Source organism: Podarcis liolepis (assembly GCF_965112155.1).
Source record: "Podarcis liolepis genome assembly, chromosome: 13".
NCBI classification, from domain to species: Eukaryota; Metazoa; Chordata; class Lepidosauria; order Squamata; family Lacertidae; genus Podarcis; species Podarcis liolepis.
This window is the reverse complement of record NC_139573.1, coordinates 22073321-22089230: the sequence shown is the minus strand read 5'-3', so window position 1 is coordinate 22089230 and position 15910 is coordinate 22073321. Positions and strand designations below refer to the sequence as shown.

The window sequence follows — 15910 nt, the reverse complement described above, 5'->3', positions numbered from 1 at the left end:
AAAATATGTGTGTATGTAGATGACGTGTTAATTTCTACAAAAACTAAACAGGAATATGAACAGGTAGTTTCACAGTTACAGAAGAAATTTGATGTGGTGGAATTAGGCATAGCTAAAAACTACTTATCCATGCAAATTGAGAAAGGCAAAAATGGATCTTTTCTGGTTCATCAAACTGCAAAAATTGATGATCTAGTTGAAATGCTACGTTTAGAAAATGCAAATGGGAAGGAAACACCTATGGTGTGTGGTTTCACCTTTACAGGTGAAGATAAGCCATTTCCTAACAAAACTTTGTATCGTTCTGCTATAGGCAAGCTAAATTTCATTCAAAGAATCTCAAGACCAGATATAACTTATGCTTTTCACTTTCTGGCAAAATTTGTGGAAAAGCCCACTACGCAATGTTTCTCTGCTCTTAAGAGAGTGGTAATGTACCTTAAACATACCAAACATTATAGGTTGCAGTTTACAACATGTATTGACAAAGGTTTTGAAATTTTCTGCGATGCATCTCATGCAGTGGAACAAAATAATTGCAGGGGTGTGTCTGGTATGGTGTTTTGTTATAACGGTTGTCCATTTGAATGGAAGTCCCAGACACAAACCATTATTTCTCTCTCCACAACAGAGAGTGAATTATGTGCATGCGTTCAGGCCACTCGTGATGTAGAATGGTATCTGCAAGTATTTGCAGACCTACAGATGCAAGTAACACTACCAGTAAAAGTTTACCTTGATTCCCAGAGTGGACTTGCTATCCTGTGTTCAGAGACCAATACGCAGCGCACTAGAGTCTTAAGATTACGTTTAGAATTTGTAAAGAGACTAATTGCTGATGAAATGGTTGTATTTAAATATGTTCCAGGTGATAGTCAAATTGCGGACATTTTTACTAAAGCACTTCCAAAAGTTACACATGAAAAACATGTACAAAGTATGCTTTATGTTTTTGTTCCACAATGATGAACCGCAGGGGAAATGTTGAATGGTTTCTTTAAATGTAAAGGTTCATCATTGTTCCACTCCATGTGTATGTCTTTAAGGGGCCGGAGCAAGGGCCAGAGCAAGATAACGAGACCCAGCTTTACAGCTGTGAAACGTAGCAGGTGCTGCTGAGTTGTATTTGATTAAGGTGTGTCAGCATCTGAGTGTAGTATATAAGGAGCAGCATCTAGCTCTCCCATTACCCTGGGGGATGGGTTGGTGGTTGGGTCATGTTTGTTTGTTAATATATTTAGTGTTAATGGAGTTTTTGTTTTTCTTATTAAAACCTTCTTTAAGTTATTTTTGAGTCCTTTCTTTTTAATGCATGATCTCCCCAGCAAGCTCTCTGCAGCGCTACTATACTGCAAAAAGCCAACACAAGCCCCAGTCAGGGATGACGATGGCAACAGGAGTCTAGATAGGGTTGCCATATGTCTGGTTTGTCCCGGACATGTCCTCTTTTTCAAGGTTAAGATTTCTGTCCGGGCAGATTTTTTAAATTAGGCAAAATGTCCAGGTTTTTTTGTTTGTTTGGCACCATTAGTAGGTACCATTGGTAGGTGGCAATGCTACTAAACAGAAAGAAAACAGAAAGTCACCCCTGCTTCTCCTCCACATCAACAGACTATGGCCACTCTTGCAATTTTCCTATCCCTACAGTGACTTGCGGAGTGGCCGGCACCTCTGGCTTCTTCCACATCTGGGTCAAAAGATTCCACTTTGTTAATTCCCTTTCAGCCGCTCAGGGAGCCTTGTGAGGCGAGACATGATGCTATGCAGGGAGGAGCAAACTTGAACACCTTCCTTTCTTGTCACCCAGTGAGAGCGAAGCGTGCATCTGGCCACTGGGAGCCGAGAGAGGGCGGCAGAGGACTTGCCTGCCCACCTCCCCCTTTCACAGGGTCCAGCCGGGATGAGGGCCAGAGGCCCTTCCTCCTATCCTGCACCCCCCAATTCACCGCTGCTCATGTTTTGCAGCTCCCCACCCAGCCGTGTTAGTGATGTATGGAAGTGAAAGCCGATCGCCGAAGAATTGATGCTTTTGAATTGTGGTGCTGGAGGAGACTCTTGAGAGTCCCATGGACTGCAAGAAGATCAAACACATCCATTCTGAAGGAAATCAGCCCTGAGTGCTCACTGGAAGGACAGATTGTGAAGCTGAGGCTCCAATACTTTGGCCACCTCGTGAGAAGAGAAGACTCCCTGGAAAAGACCCTGATGTTGGGAAAGATTGAGGGCACAAGGAGAAGGGGACGACAGAGGACGAGATGGTTGGACAGTGTTCTTGAAGTTTGACCAAACTGCAGGAGGCAGTGGAAGACAGGAGTGCCTGGCGTGCTCTGGTCCATGGGGTCATGAAGAGTCAGACATGACTAAATGACTAAACAACAACAACCCAGCTGTGTGCTCGGCGCTGTACAAGAGGCCGAAGCGATAAACCTGGAGTTGGGCTCCCTCTATCTTAAGGTGTTTTATACTAACTTGGGTATAAACACCTGAGCTTTTCTTGCCCCTCACCCTGCTTGCTATCTGTCCCAGAGGTTCAAACAGAGAAAGGGCCTTTCTCGTCACCTGCTACCTGAGGCCTTTAGCTGGAATTTGAACTCTGGGCCTCTGCTTGAACACTAGTCTTTAGCCCAGGGGTGGGCTTGAACACTAGTCTTTAGCCCAGGGGTGGGGCTCTGGGTCCTCTTTTTTGCTCTTCAGAATATGGCAACCCTTGTGTAGCAACACCTGGAGGGCCATAGGTCCCCCACACTTGATCTAAACAGATCCAAAAAGCCTGATGTCTGCCGACTGCTGCTCTGTACCATGTACAACGGTTCCAAACAATGACAACACAGATTGATCTTTGGCTTATTATGTAGGAATTATGCCATTGTCCCCTCTTCAGTGTCTGGCAATGGTTCAGATCTCATGTCCCGGAGTACATTCACTGGAATTTTGCCCAGCCCTTTCACAAGAAAAACGAAAGAATGAAAGGAAATCAGTAACTAATGACTCAATTTGTTCCTTACCCATTTGAGGAACTAGAAACAGATACGGTAGGCCTTATGGTCTACTGAGCAGAGGGGGTGGAAACTGGGATTAAATTTTAAATCCACCATGGATTTATTGTGTGAACTTGGTCGGCTCGATTGTAATGTGTTGGCTGTTTACATGGAAGCTTCTAAAAATAATTTGGAGACATGGCGGTATATCTGCCATTGAAAATGAACCTCTGGGATAACAACCGGGTGAGAGATTTTACATAATTAAGGAGGTTAAGCAAAACTCTGTGGGGGTGGTGGCTTGATAATATAGTTCCTGAAATTGATAAACAAGTAACATGATCAGAATAAAAATATTTGGGGTGAGGAGAAGACTTAGCAGTTGAAGGATAACACCCCTCTGTAATGGTTGTTGATTGTTTACTCATTTTTCTCCATCTTATATTTGCTGTAGGGGGAACAATTATAGAGGGCATTTTCCAGGCATTTGATGACACTCTCAAGAAAGAAACATTGTTTGTTACTGTTATTGTTAAAATGCAATTTGGAAATCATACTTCTGCATATTTGCTTGTGTCATAAGAGAAGCTATGATCAGAGAGGGGAGTTAATAAATGAACCTCTCAGTGTTACGTATTTCTATGCTAACAAAAGAATGTATCTTTTTACTTGTATTTTTTACTTCTGTATCGCTGTAATACAACTAAATAATGTAGCTGAGGAATGCAACTGTTGACTCTACCAAATGTATCACCTTTTGTATCTTTCAAAAAAGTGTTTTTCTTATCAAATGTATTGCCTTTTTGTATCTTTTTGTATCTTTCAAAAAAGTGTTTTCTTACACTAGAAAATGTAACTAGAATAGAAAAATGTAACTGGAAGAATGTAGCCAAAATATTTTATATTCTGTGTGACTTTCCATTGCCATATACTTAATCTGTCAATATTCTACCGTTCACAAACTGTCAAAATACCTTCAAGCACCACAGCGCCACCTACTGGGTCTACAAATGACATCGTGAATACACACAAAATGCAATATAAAATCAGTTTAATTAATAAAAGTATGCAGAGCGGAAACTTCACACCAGCAATGATAAACATGCAGAAACAGGACTTCACACCAACACTGATAACCATTTCCCAAATATCCAGCCATTTCATCTGCATACCGATCATCCCAAAACCTCCGGAATTCCTTCCTGAAAATGAAGCAAAAACAGAACTGTGAGTCAAGATCCACTGAAGGGGAAAAACCACACAACACCTTTTGTTCCCAACCTCAAAGCGGACATCTTCATTAACACCACCCAAGATCTTACAACATCCCACTTACCTTATGTTAATCCTCTCTTTGCGCCATTTCTGTCATTTTTCTGTATCATTGATCTGTATGGAAATGAAAAGGTATTTAAGTAAAGGCAGTTCCTTTGTTCAAGGTTCTCACTCCGTCCTTCTGTTATGCGAGTGGGAACCCTGTTGCAACAGTCTTCTGTTCTTTGAAAATAAAGATCAGACTTTGCTTTTTCACCAATCCTGATGTAGTCTCTGTCATTTCCCGACCGGTTCGGAGCCACCACAACAGTCCGGTCCTCCTTACGAGGTTAGGACCCCCTTGGGGAAGCAATAATATTTATTTCACGTGTGTTTGCATTACAGCTGGAAGGTTTCTTACGCTTGCTATGTGCTGTAGTCCTGCAAAAAGGTCCAGTATAATAATTAAAAACTAGATGAATACAGGAGGCCAGAGCTTTGTGCTGTCCTTTTGCTTCTGTCCTTCTTGTAAGCAACCTTCTGCATAGGAGAGCATCCCATTCCTCTATTTCCCTAAAGACCCCTCTCGCTCTAGGAGATTGAACTCACACAAGGCAAGAGGCAGGCTTCCAAGAGAATCATATTCACAAAGAATTATTCCTCTGTTAATAAATTTCACAAAGCAAGCCCGGTTAATTTGCTAATATATAAGCCTGCGGTGCAACATGTTTTTACAAAGTCTGTCTCATCTGAAATGAAGATCGTGCTTAATACTAACAAGCAAGCCAGGTTTGATCTTCTTACAGTCCATGGGACTCTCAAGAGTCTCCTCCAGCACCATAATTCAAAAGCATCAATTCTTCGGCGATCGGCTTTCACTTCCATACATCACTAACACGGCTGGGTGGGGAGCTGCAAAACATGAGCAGCAGTGAATTGGGGGTGCAGGATAGAAGGAAGGGCCTCTGGCCCTCATCCCGGCTGGACCCTGTGAAAGGGGGAGGTGGGCAGGCAAGTCCTCTGCCGCCCTCTCTCGGCTCCCAATGGCCAGATGCACGCTTCACTCTCACCCTGGGTGACAAGAAAGGAAGGTGTTCAAGTTTGCTCCTCCCTCATAGCATCATGTCTCGCCTCACAAGGCTCCCTGAGCAGCTGAAAGGGAATTAACAAAGTGGAATCTTTTGACCCAGATGTGGAAGAAGCCAGAGGTGCCGGCGACTCTGCAAGTCACCGTAGGGATAGGAAAATTGCAAGAGTGGCCATAGTCTGTTGATGTGGAGGAGAAGCAGGGGTGACTTTCTGTTTTCTTTCTGTTTAGTAGCATTGCCACCTACTAATGGTACCTACTAATGGTGCCAAACAAACAAAAAACCTGGACATTTTGCCTAATTTAAAAAATCTGCCCAGACAGAAATCTTAACCTTGAAAAAGAGGACATGTCCGGGAGAAACCAGACATATGGCAACCCTATCTAGACTCCTGTTGCCATCGTCATCCCTGACTGGGGCTTGATGGGGATGGAGTCCCAGAATATCTGCCGGGCCACAGATTTGTCATCCTTTGTTTTGAGACACTTTGGGCTATACAACTGAAATGGCTTTGGCACTCATGTGCAACAAACCACTTCAAAAAAACTTGGACGTCTTGCAGTAAAGAAAATTCACTACAAAGCGTGGGATAACATTTGCAGTATTGTACCATGGCCCTGTCGTTTCTGTCCCATTTTTATTTTATCTGGTTGTCTCTTTAACTTTCCCCCCGGCCATGCCAAAGCAGAGCAACCACTGAATAGGACAGCATACTGCCACAGCCAACGTGTGAATCTCAGACAGATCTGCCGGGCTCCTAGTTCAGAGAGCCAGTGTGGTGTAGTGGTTAAGAGCGGTAGTCACGTAATCTGGGTAACCGGGTTCGCGTCTCCGCTCCTCCACATGCAGCTGCTGGGTGACCTTGGGCCAGTCACACTTCTTTGAAGTCTCTCAGCCCCACTCACCTCACAGAGTGTTTGTTGTGGGGGAGGAAGGGAAAGGAGATTGTTAGCCGCTTTGAGACTCCTGAAGGGGAGTGAAAGGCGGGATATCAAATCCAAACTCTTCTTCTTCTTCTTCTTCTATCACCCAAAGAACCCAGTTTCCTTGCTGTCCACTCCCACCAACTCATCTCCTTTTTTGCACATGCACACTGTGTCCACAATCATTGTTAACGGTGCCTACATTTATTACAACCAAAGCTGAATGGCAAAAGAATGTATTGTGTGCCTTGATGGAAACAGTTCCAAGAGGAAAAATAAAAAAATTCCTTCCAGTAGCACCTTAAAGACCAACTAAGTTAGTTCTTGGTATGAGCTTTCGTGTGCATGCACACTTCTTCAGATACACGAATGCATGCACACGAAAGCTCATACCAAGAACTAACTTAGTTGGTCTTTAAGGTGCTACTGGAAGGAATTTTTTTATTTTGACTATGGCAGACCAACACGGCTACCTATCTGCAACTAGTTCCAAGAGGGGCAGTTTTCTTTCTTTCTTTTCCTATTTATTAGTTTAGTTTCACATATTAAAAATTACAACACATTCCAACTGTTCAAGATTCCCACGAATCTCTCTGGACTTCCCACCTCCCTCTCCGTGGGTCCCATTGTCAAACCCTTTCTGCTGCATCTTTTATATTCATCCAGCTTTTTGTAGCACCATTATATCCATAGTTCTTGTTACATTACAAGTGTTATTACAATCCCGCTAACTACTTTAACTGTTTACAGTGGTCTCCAAGGTATGTTATAATCCCCCCCCCCCATTCCTTATTAAAGTTTTGATCTTCCTTGTTTCTGATCTTTCCAGTCATTGTTGCCATTTTGGCATAGCCCATCAACTTGATCTGCCATTCTGCTATGGTAGGGACTTTGTCTTCCTTCCATCTCTGGGTTATCAACATCCACACAGCTGTTGTTGCATACATGAACAGTCTTCTCTGGTCCTCTGGGATTTCAGCACCTACAAATCCTTATTAAAAAAAGCCTCTGTTTTTTTTTTTGGGAAAAAGTTACTTTAAACATTTTCCCCCAATTCATTATATATCATTTCCCAGAATGCTTTTATCACCTTGCACGTCCACCACATATGATAAAAGGCGCCTTCTTTTTCTTTACATTTCCAACCAATATTTGTACTTTTCTTATACATTTTTGCTAACTTGCTAGGAGTTAAATACCAACGGTACATCATTTTCATATAATTTTCTTTCAATGTATAACATGCTGTAAATTTCAAATCAATTCTCCATAACTTCTTCCATGATGAAAGCTGAATATTATACCCCAGATCTCGCCCAGTGTATCATTGCTGATTTAACATTTTCATCTTTTGTATACCATTCCAAAAGCAGTCTATACGTTTTAGAAAGTAATTTTACAGTGTTGTCCAACAATTATTTTCTAAACCTTGAAGCTTCATTACTAAAACCCTTACTTTTATCTATCTTTAAAAAATCATTTAATTGATGATATTGTAACCAGTCAGTTAATAAATCTCATATCCTCAAAATCCTTCAATTTCAAGTGGTGTTCTGCTTCCATTAACAGGTCCGTATATGTTGCCCAGTCATTTCTCATATTTACATTTTTAAAGGATATTGCTTCTAGTGGGGAAAGCCATCATGGCGTTTTCTGTTCTAGTAAATTATATTTCTCCCATACCACATAAATTGATTTTCTTACAAAATGATTCAAGAATCCTTTATGCACTTTTGCCTTTTCATACCATAGATATGCATGCCAAACAAACCTATTATCATGACTCTCAGGGTCTAAAATATTCGTGTTTTTTTCAAATTATCCATTCCCGAAGCCAGCACAGGCAGTATGCTTCATAATATAACATTAGGTCTGGTAGTGAGAAGCCACCTCTTTCTTTCGAATCTATTAATAATTTGTATTTTTTTCTTGGCCAAGAATAAAGTACAAGAGGGGCGGTTTTCTGAGTCTATAATACATCCCGGAAACGCAGGGTCGTTCCTTCCATTTTGCGCCGGTAATCTGCATCAAACTCCTCCCTTTGAGCCACTGTGAAATAATTCTTCCAGTCGCCAACTTCACCTGAAGAAATTCAGAAGCAGAAAGAGAGAGCTTCACCCTGTGACCACTTTGAAAGATGGCATCCTCTCTCCTAACATAGGGGGTTTCTGTGATAACTATTACTTGCCTTTCTTTTTCTTTATAATTATAAAGGACCTTTATATTTACAAAGGTCCTCCTTTGGGTATCCAGCATAGCGCATTTAGGTTTTGTACATATTACCCAGGTTGTACCTGAGCAGATATGCTGTATTACTCTACCTATATGTATCTGCTCAGAAGTAAACTACATTGAGTTTGGTGGGACTTCCATGTAGATATATCTCAGATAGCAGCCTAAAGCTCTTAGGACAGCCTTTACCAAAGGTGTCATGGACTTTGAAGAAGCACCAACTCAGGGTGAAAAGGAGAAACGGGCTAAGAGGAAGACACGTTTGGCAAACCCTCACCGTGATCAACTCCCACCCAGAAACCTATGTCCCCGCTGTGGAAGGATGTGTGGATCCAGAATTGGCCTCCATAGTCACTTACGGACTCACTGTTAAGACCATTTTCATGGAAGACAATCTTCCTTGGCTACAAGTGATCGTCAAATAAGAAAGCGCTTGGTGACTACACACTTTGATTCCCTATAAAGTTAGCAAAAGGCACTTCAGACCACTGGAACATTCTCTGGGCGATACATTGGGCCCAAACTGCATAAAAGATTACTCTCCCCAGTTAAACTTCACTCCGCTTCCCAATTTTACCCTTCTTTGTGGGGAAAGGGGGAGCAAATGAACTTGTGTAGCAGGGAACAACATCTTTTGAGGTCTTAAAAGACTAGCGTCACTTACTCACCTTTCCTCATAAATCTGCCTTTTGTCTTGTCAAAGATGGCGTTGGGGACGGTCTCATAATTTGTCATTGGGTTCTTCTTCATGGTCTGGAATGATGCGTGGTGGACAATCTTCTGAAGGGCGTCCTCAGGCAGATCAACCTCCAGGAAATCTTTCACGCGACGGACCTCACGAGCCAAGTCCTAGCGGAGACATTCAGATGGGTGTGAATGGGAGTGAGGTCGCAACAGAGCAACCTGGTACTGCAATTTGCCTGTAAGCTCCAGAATGCCTTTGAGGTTCCTGAGAGTGTGGGAAGGAAACACTAACTGTCCGGATGGTTCTTTTTCAAGAAGCAAAACCCAGTGGTCTCTGGATCCCTTCCACATTTCTGCACTTGATAAATTTACTTTTGCATCACATGCCTCTCTGTTTCGAACACACTTTTTTCATGTTGTGCATCACACAGCCTTGACCTGGAGGCAGTAGTGTTAAAATCTCACATTTCTGAGAGCAACCTGAGTGAGGAATGTGCCCTCTGCACATACTGGGAGATTTGTATTACTTCCAGGGATGGGAGATCAATTTGGTTGAGTTCGCATTTTAATGCAATTCTACCTAATTTGCGCTTCTTGAAACAGTAAGAGAACTGAAATGCAGCTCTGAAGTTCAGACTTCTCTGAATTTTGCAGGAAAGCGAGCCAACAAAAAAAGGCAAACAAGAAATGCATATGTTAGGGGAAAGTATACATAAATGGCTCAGGACCGCAATACCTTAAGGACCACCTCTTCCCTGGACTCCACATTCATCATCTGAGGCCCTTGTTTGTGTGCCTCCTCCACGTGAAGTCTGGAGGGTGGCAACACAAGATCGAGCCTTTTCTGTGGTGGCTCCTCATTGGTGGAATGCTCTCAGTGGCAAAGTTTCATGCTCCGGCACCGGGGGGGTGGGGCTGGTGTGCGCCCCAGAGTTGTGGCATGCCACCTGCGGGGGCATGGCGCCCAGCGCAGGCAGGGGCAGCCGCAATGGCATCCCACTGGGATCGCGCTGCCGGGGGCAGTGCGCTCCCCCCACTCCTCTTCTTCCGCCAGTGAATGCTCTCCCCAGGGAAGTTCATCTGGAGCCTTCTTTATATATCTTTAGGCACCAGGTGAAAACATTTTTCTTCAACCAGGCCTCTGGCTGATTCATATTCTACACCCACCTCTTTCATGTCCTCGTAGAAGAGGTACAGGATACGGTGCTTTCCTTTCTCATCCCAGTAACGCCGGACATGGTCATACCAAGAGCCCCAGGCAACTGAGAGACAAGTGAGATAAGATGTAACAAGGATTAAGTCTGTCACCTAGTTAAAGGAATCAATTAATCCAATGCAATCCCACAGTACTCTCCCATCCATGTGTACTTAGAAGAAGTAAGTACCACTCCATACAGGGGTACCTATTTCCAGGTATGTAGCAGAGCTGGGAAACCGGTGGCCCTCCAGATGTTGGGGGACTCAGCTCCAGCCAGCATGACCAATGGCCAGGGACGATGGGAGGTAAAGGCTGCATTGTTCAATTTTCCTGACATTTCCCTAACCTTTAATTTGCATGTTATAGTAAAGGTTTCAAATGGTGTTAAAGGCACTTCTAGAAGTCTAGCTGAGTAAAGCACAAGATCTTGTTATTTGCTTCCGGGAAATAATCTGTTTGTAAGCCGGGAATCCTCTCGCAAACCCAGAAGTTTCTTACAGGAAAGGGGCGAGACGGAAAATGGGTGCGGGCCAATGAAAAACCAAGGGAACCTGCTTTACGTGAATCTATAAATTCCAGGAGTCCCCGGATATTTTCCCTCTAACTTGGTGGCCTTCAACTGCTGTGGATTGTGGCAGCACCCTGATATAAGGGGGATCGCAGTGCTGTTGAGGTTCAAGGTGGGTCTCACAAAATTCAGTTGCTGCTGTTCTGATTCATTAGACACCCCCTTCATCATGGAGAGGGAATCGGGGCATCTTCTGTACCCCACCCTCCCCATGCCCAACAAGCACTAATTATTCAAGATGAGCTTCTTCTCCTAGAACTGACGTTTGCCCTCCATGAATTTCTTCACATAGCCATCCCACGGCCCAGGGTCTGGCTGCGTCACATTCATCTGGTCAAAGAAGAAGTAGGAGACCAAGTTGTCCTTGGCATTACGAGCAACATAGATTACCTGCAAGGGACCAGAAGGGAGAATGGTATGAGGTGACACTGGGGCAGGATGGAGGGATGGCAGGAAGGGATGAGGCAAGCAACACTTACTTTACATTTCTGGTCCCAAAAGCTTTTAGGAACAAGCTGGAAGGGGAGGTGGGTTTTGATCACACGAGGAGATGGGGTATCTACCAGAATGCTGACCCCTAAGAAAGAATCAGAGAAAGGGTTGGATAAGTTAGTTCGCTGCCTGTGGGGTTTTTGTTTTTGTTTTTTTACAAGCGGGGCTGCGTGCCTGGGTTCTCTAGGCTCACCTGAAGGCACCGGGGGTGGAGAGCAAATTTCTAGAAATGGGATCCGGAGGTACACAGGAGCTCGACGAGCTTTTTCCACATCGCCGCCGTTAAGGACCAGGTCAACAATCTCTTGAATCCATGTGGTACCTGAAAGCCCAGAGGAACAGTAAATATAGAGATCTACTAGAACCTAAAACCCCTTGGTGGATCTCACCTATAGAAGCATTAGCTGTGAAATAGAAAAAACATGAAAGAAAATTGGGCAACATACAAAATGTTATTAGAGGAGAAAATTAATAAATTGGGATTTATTTATTTTTAAAGTCCTCACAAAATTAAAGTTGGTGTGAATTTCTCCTAGTACATAAACATCCTCTGGCATGCAATTTTAACTAACATAAACATTTTTGCAGATTTCCCCAACTACAATGCATTTTTGGTATGTTATTCCATTAATATTGGCATTTTGAGGTGAACTTTGCCCTAGCACAGGCGTTTTTCCACATGTTACTTGGTTGGAGACCTATATTGCAAAATTTAAAGAAGTGTGAATTTGGAAGTGAAATATACTCAGAGTCGAGTGTGGATTTCATGCTCTTTATTCAGCTCAGAGTAGTGAGGAATGGAAATTCCCCTGAAATGTCTGCTTTATATACATTATTTACACAATGGGCCCCATGTGATTGGCTAATTCTGGGATTCTCCTGTAGGCCAATCAGGTTGCGGATTCACTTCCACCCGGAGTTGGATTGGGTGGCTCCTGCGGACCAATCAGACTGCTGCATTTTGGATCCTATTCAACTCAGTACATAACAGGAAGGCTTATGTTATCAGCCCCACAAGTGCTGTTGGGATCCGATTTGGCCCAGACAGAGGAGAAGGAAGAAGTGGGGGACTATACCAAAGGAACCAGGGGTGGAGGAAGGGCATCTCCCCTTTCCACTCTGGCTTCAGCCATTTCGGAGGGGAAATAGGGATGCCAGCTCTTGCCTCCGACCCTTCAGTGGAGCAGAGTGTGTCCGTGGAAGCCGAGGAGAGCTTTTATAAGTCAAGGGGAATGGCTGAACAGGAGGAGGCAGCCTTGTTACCCACAACAGAGGTCATGCTCAGCATTCTTGCAAGGCAAGAGAGTCTTACGAGTGAGTGTGTCACACCTCAACTTTAAAAACTTGGCGGGAGAAGTGGGGAAGCTTGTTGGGACATATTTGTTGCTCAGCCCATTTTGGAACTCCCTGCCCTGCTGCGAATTCCCAGCTCCAGAGGAGCGCTGCATCTGAATAAAGATTTATTTAAATAAGTAAGAGCCTCAGTCTGTGTTTTTTGGGGACAAGGTGACTGTGTTTTGCTTCACCTATTGTTTCCAAAAGTGCTGACTAGGCAGGTATACCTTGAATGTGAACTGCATGGACTTTCTCCCTCATCCATAGTTCAAACAAACACAAAAGCATTTGCCCACGTTGCCACCCCCTTGTTGTAAATAAAAAATATGCCCTTTTCCCTTATGGGGTATCCAAGAGCCCATATAGAGTCCTTACATAGGTTCCCTATTGGTAGGAGAAAATAATAGAGGCCAACCAGAGAATATTGAGAAGCAAAGCAGGTAGTAAGCTTGATCTTTATTGATCTGTTGCTACAGGGTGCTCCCCTCACACGCAGGAAAGGAGGAGGACCCAGAAAAATGGCATGCAAGGCCTTATAAAGACTTTTGAAATTCCCATCCTGTAGATCAAGACCACCCCCAGAAACATTATGCATGCATCACAGAAGGGGTGTAACCTAAGACCACCCCTCAGATACATCATACCTACATCACAGAAATTTAAATGTTGTTTTTCTCTTGTCCTTGTTTATCTCCTGTCTGGCAGGTTCCTTGATTGGATTTCTTGGGGAGCCTGGCCAGTCTTTTGTAGTGATAAATACTTATTCAAACACAGACATACCCTTAAGACAGGATTTGTGAAGGAAAAGACAAGGGGGAGGCTTTTTCCAGTTTGACCTCGCAGAGAAAACATTTGCTCAGTTTAGGAATCAAAATGGTTCCAGGTTGGCCTTCCTGTGCTGTGGTTAAGAATATTGCCGTACCATAAAATTCCTATCACACCCTCTAATGTATAACTCACTCTAACTATTGTCCATGCTAGTTTGACCTGTCCAACAGCATCTGCAGGGCCACAGCCTTGGTTCACTATCCCTGCTGTTGTCCCCCTCATGCCTCTGTTACATTTTTTTGAGCAGGTACAAAAAAACTAAGCAACAACATGTCTGCTACTGGTTTGTTCCACTTATTTAATATCCTTCTCCTCAGTCCTGAGGGATTACAACACTCTTGCAGTAACTTAAAATACAAATAAATGCTATACACATTGCACAATGAAACCAATTTTTGGGAAAACAACAGCAACAACTTATGCATATGTTTATGAAATAATGTAGCTTCCTTTCGGAAAGAACATGTTTACTTTTTGGTGCTTTTAAAGCCATTTCCTCTGCCAAGACACATATTTATGTAACTCCCTGAGAGACAATTGAGCAACCCTACAGCAAACCAACACATGAAACCAATCTAACGAAATAAACCTCAATTTCTGCTTCCTTTCTCCTCTTTTATTGGGCCCAGTGCATTTCTTCACCAGAGCAGCAGTCACCAGGATGGGCAAATCTGTCAATTTTGGTTTCTCTCCATTTCTTATCTTTCCAGTCTTCCAGTTCTCCACATTTCCATGTTTGCTCTGTTGTTGTCATTTTAAAGTCACCATGAAAGTTCACCAGCATTTTAGTATGAAATTCCTCCATGTTTTTGTATAGAATTTTGCCTAAACATGCACGTTTTTGCATAGCAATTTCTCCCAGAACAATGCATTTTTCTATGCTGTTTTCACTCACACATGCATTTTGATGCATATTTTACCTTTCGTATATTAATTTTTGTACACATCAGCTGGCTGGATAATTCTCTTCCAAAATTTGAAGAGTGCCAAATAGGTTGGTTCAGCTTTAAAGGTGACCCGAATATAATTTCTCCCTAACAGTTCCTCCTTATTTCCTGGATAACAGGAGAACTTTGAGGGTGCTTTGAGGTTTGTCTCCTTGGTCTTCCCCCACCCCACCCGTTTTCTTGGAGGGGTGGCACCTGTGATTGCTATGGCCCTCCATAGAATCATAGAGTTGGAAGAGACCACAAGGGCCATCGAGTCCAACCCCCTGCCAAGCAGGAAACACCATCAGAGCACTCCTGACATATGGTTGTCAAGCTTCTGCTTAAAGACCTCCAAAGAAGGAGACTCCACCACACTCCTCCTTCTGTTTTTCCTCCTGCAGTCGTACACCCCGCCTGCTCCCCTTTCTGGTGTCTCACCTGCTTTGGGGTAAGTTGAGAGAAGCAAGTCATCTGGCCGCGCCTGGAAGTTTTCAATTGGAGCCCATTGTTGAGCAATGGGCTCCATCAGGGGGATCCCGTGGACCAGCTCCAACGGAAACCTCCGGAAGACATCCCTGTGCTTGTGCAAGAAGTCGTTGTAGTCTGTTTGGTTGGCCATGGTCCGAGGTGCAAGGGTTGTGTAGCCCTTCACAAAGAAAGCAGCAGCCTCCCGGGTATTATTCTCTAAGAGGGTTCTCACTTCCACTCCACAACTGTGTTTCACTTCCTGCTTCCAGGCACAGTTGCTTCTCAACCTGTTTTATTTCATCACTCTAAAGGGCAACAGACGAGTTCCTCATTCAGGAAAGTCCAACCCCAGGAAACAGCGTTGATTTTATCATTTCAATCCAGCCCATTGTTTTACCAGCCAACAGAATGGCTGCAGGGGGTGGATGGGTGGAGTATAGGCAGACTGAATACTATGCTTTTTCTCCCAGAACCTCCAATTTGTTCATTTTGTCCGCTGTTTGCCTAGATCTCAAGATTCCTCTGCAAGTAATCCAAGAATCTTGGCTTCTTCTTCTACCCTCAGCCTGAAAAGCCTCTTTTCCTCTCGCAGGAAATCCAGACCTCACACAAGTTCTTTCAAAACACAACTACGGTAAACTCTTCCCATTGCCTGGAGGAGGGATTTTATCGGAGTCATTGGCTTTCCTGTGTTGAAATTCTTTGGCTCAGCACCAGAGTGCGTAAAAAAACAACAACAACAAAGAGATAATAGCAAGTAATAGCTAATGGAGGAATGACATAAGAGCCCCTCTGGGTATATAAATAACAAATATATAGGTTGTTGTGTTTATATAGTAGCTGTGTTTGTCGGTGAGGGGAAACTCCAAAATCCACAGTTGAGTAATCATCTTTACTGGGACCAAGGAAAACATAACAAATTAGCATGCGAGT

At 43.5% G+C, this 15910-nt stretch overlaps 1 protein-coding gene and 2 long non-coding RNA genes across 4 annotated transcripts; 1 reads left to right on the top strand and 2 right to left on the bottom strand.

The window, feature by feature from the left end:
- Positions 1-2735: 2735 nt before the first annotated feature.
- Positions 2736-4512, top strand: LOC310691909. The gene is made up of 2 exons (XR_014518606.1): positions 2736-3224; positions 3433-4512. It is a non-coding gene; the product is annotated as an uncharacterized lncRNA (long non-coding RNA).
- LOC310691908 lies at positions 4013-4647 on the bottom strand. The gene is made up of 2 exons (XR_014518605.1): positions 4315-4647; positions 4013-4180 (listed from the first exon to the last, which is right to left on the bottom strand). It is a non-coding gene; the product is annotated as an uncharacterized lncRNA (long non-coding RNA).
- A 1778-nt stretch (positions 4648-6425) lies between these two features.
- On the bottom strand, positions 6426-15614 carry LOC310691905 (sulfotransferase 1B1-like). 2 transcript variants are annotated; one of them, XM_083472172.1, is made up of 8 exons: positions 14948-15614; positions 11611-11739; positions 11405-11502; positions 11189-11315; positions 10327-10421; positions 9144-9324; positions 6717-8325; positions 6426-6490 (listed from the first exon to the last, which is right to left on the bottom strand). In XM_083472172.1, the coding sequence occupies exons 1-7, from the start codon at positions 15126-15128 to the stop codon at positions 8213-8215; spliced, it is 924 nt and encodes a 307-aa protein (XP_083328298.1). In that variant the 5' UTR covers positions 15129-15614; the 3' UTR covers positions 6426-6490; positions 6717-8212. The 2 variants fall into 2 exon arrangements, with proteins under 2 accessions (XP_083328298.1, XP_083328297.1); XM_083472171.1 differs by having other exon boundaries at positions 11405-11739; positions 14948-15275.
- Between the last annotated feature and the right edge of the window lie 296 nt (positions 15615-15910).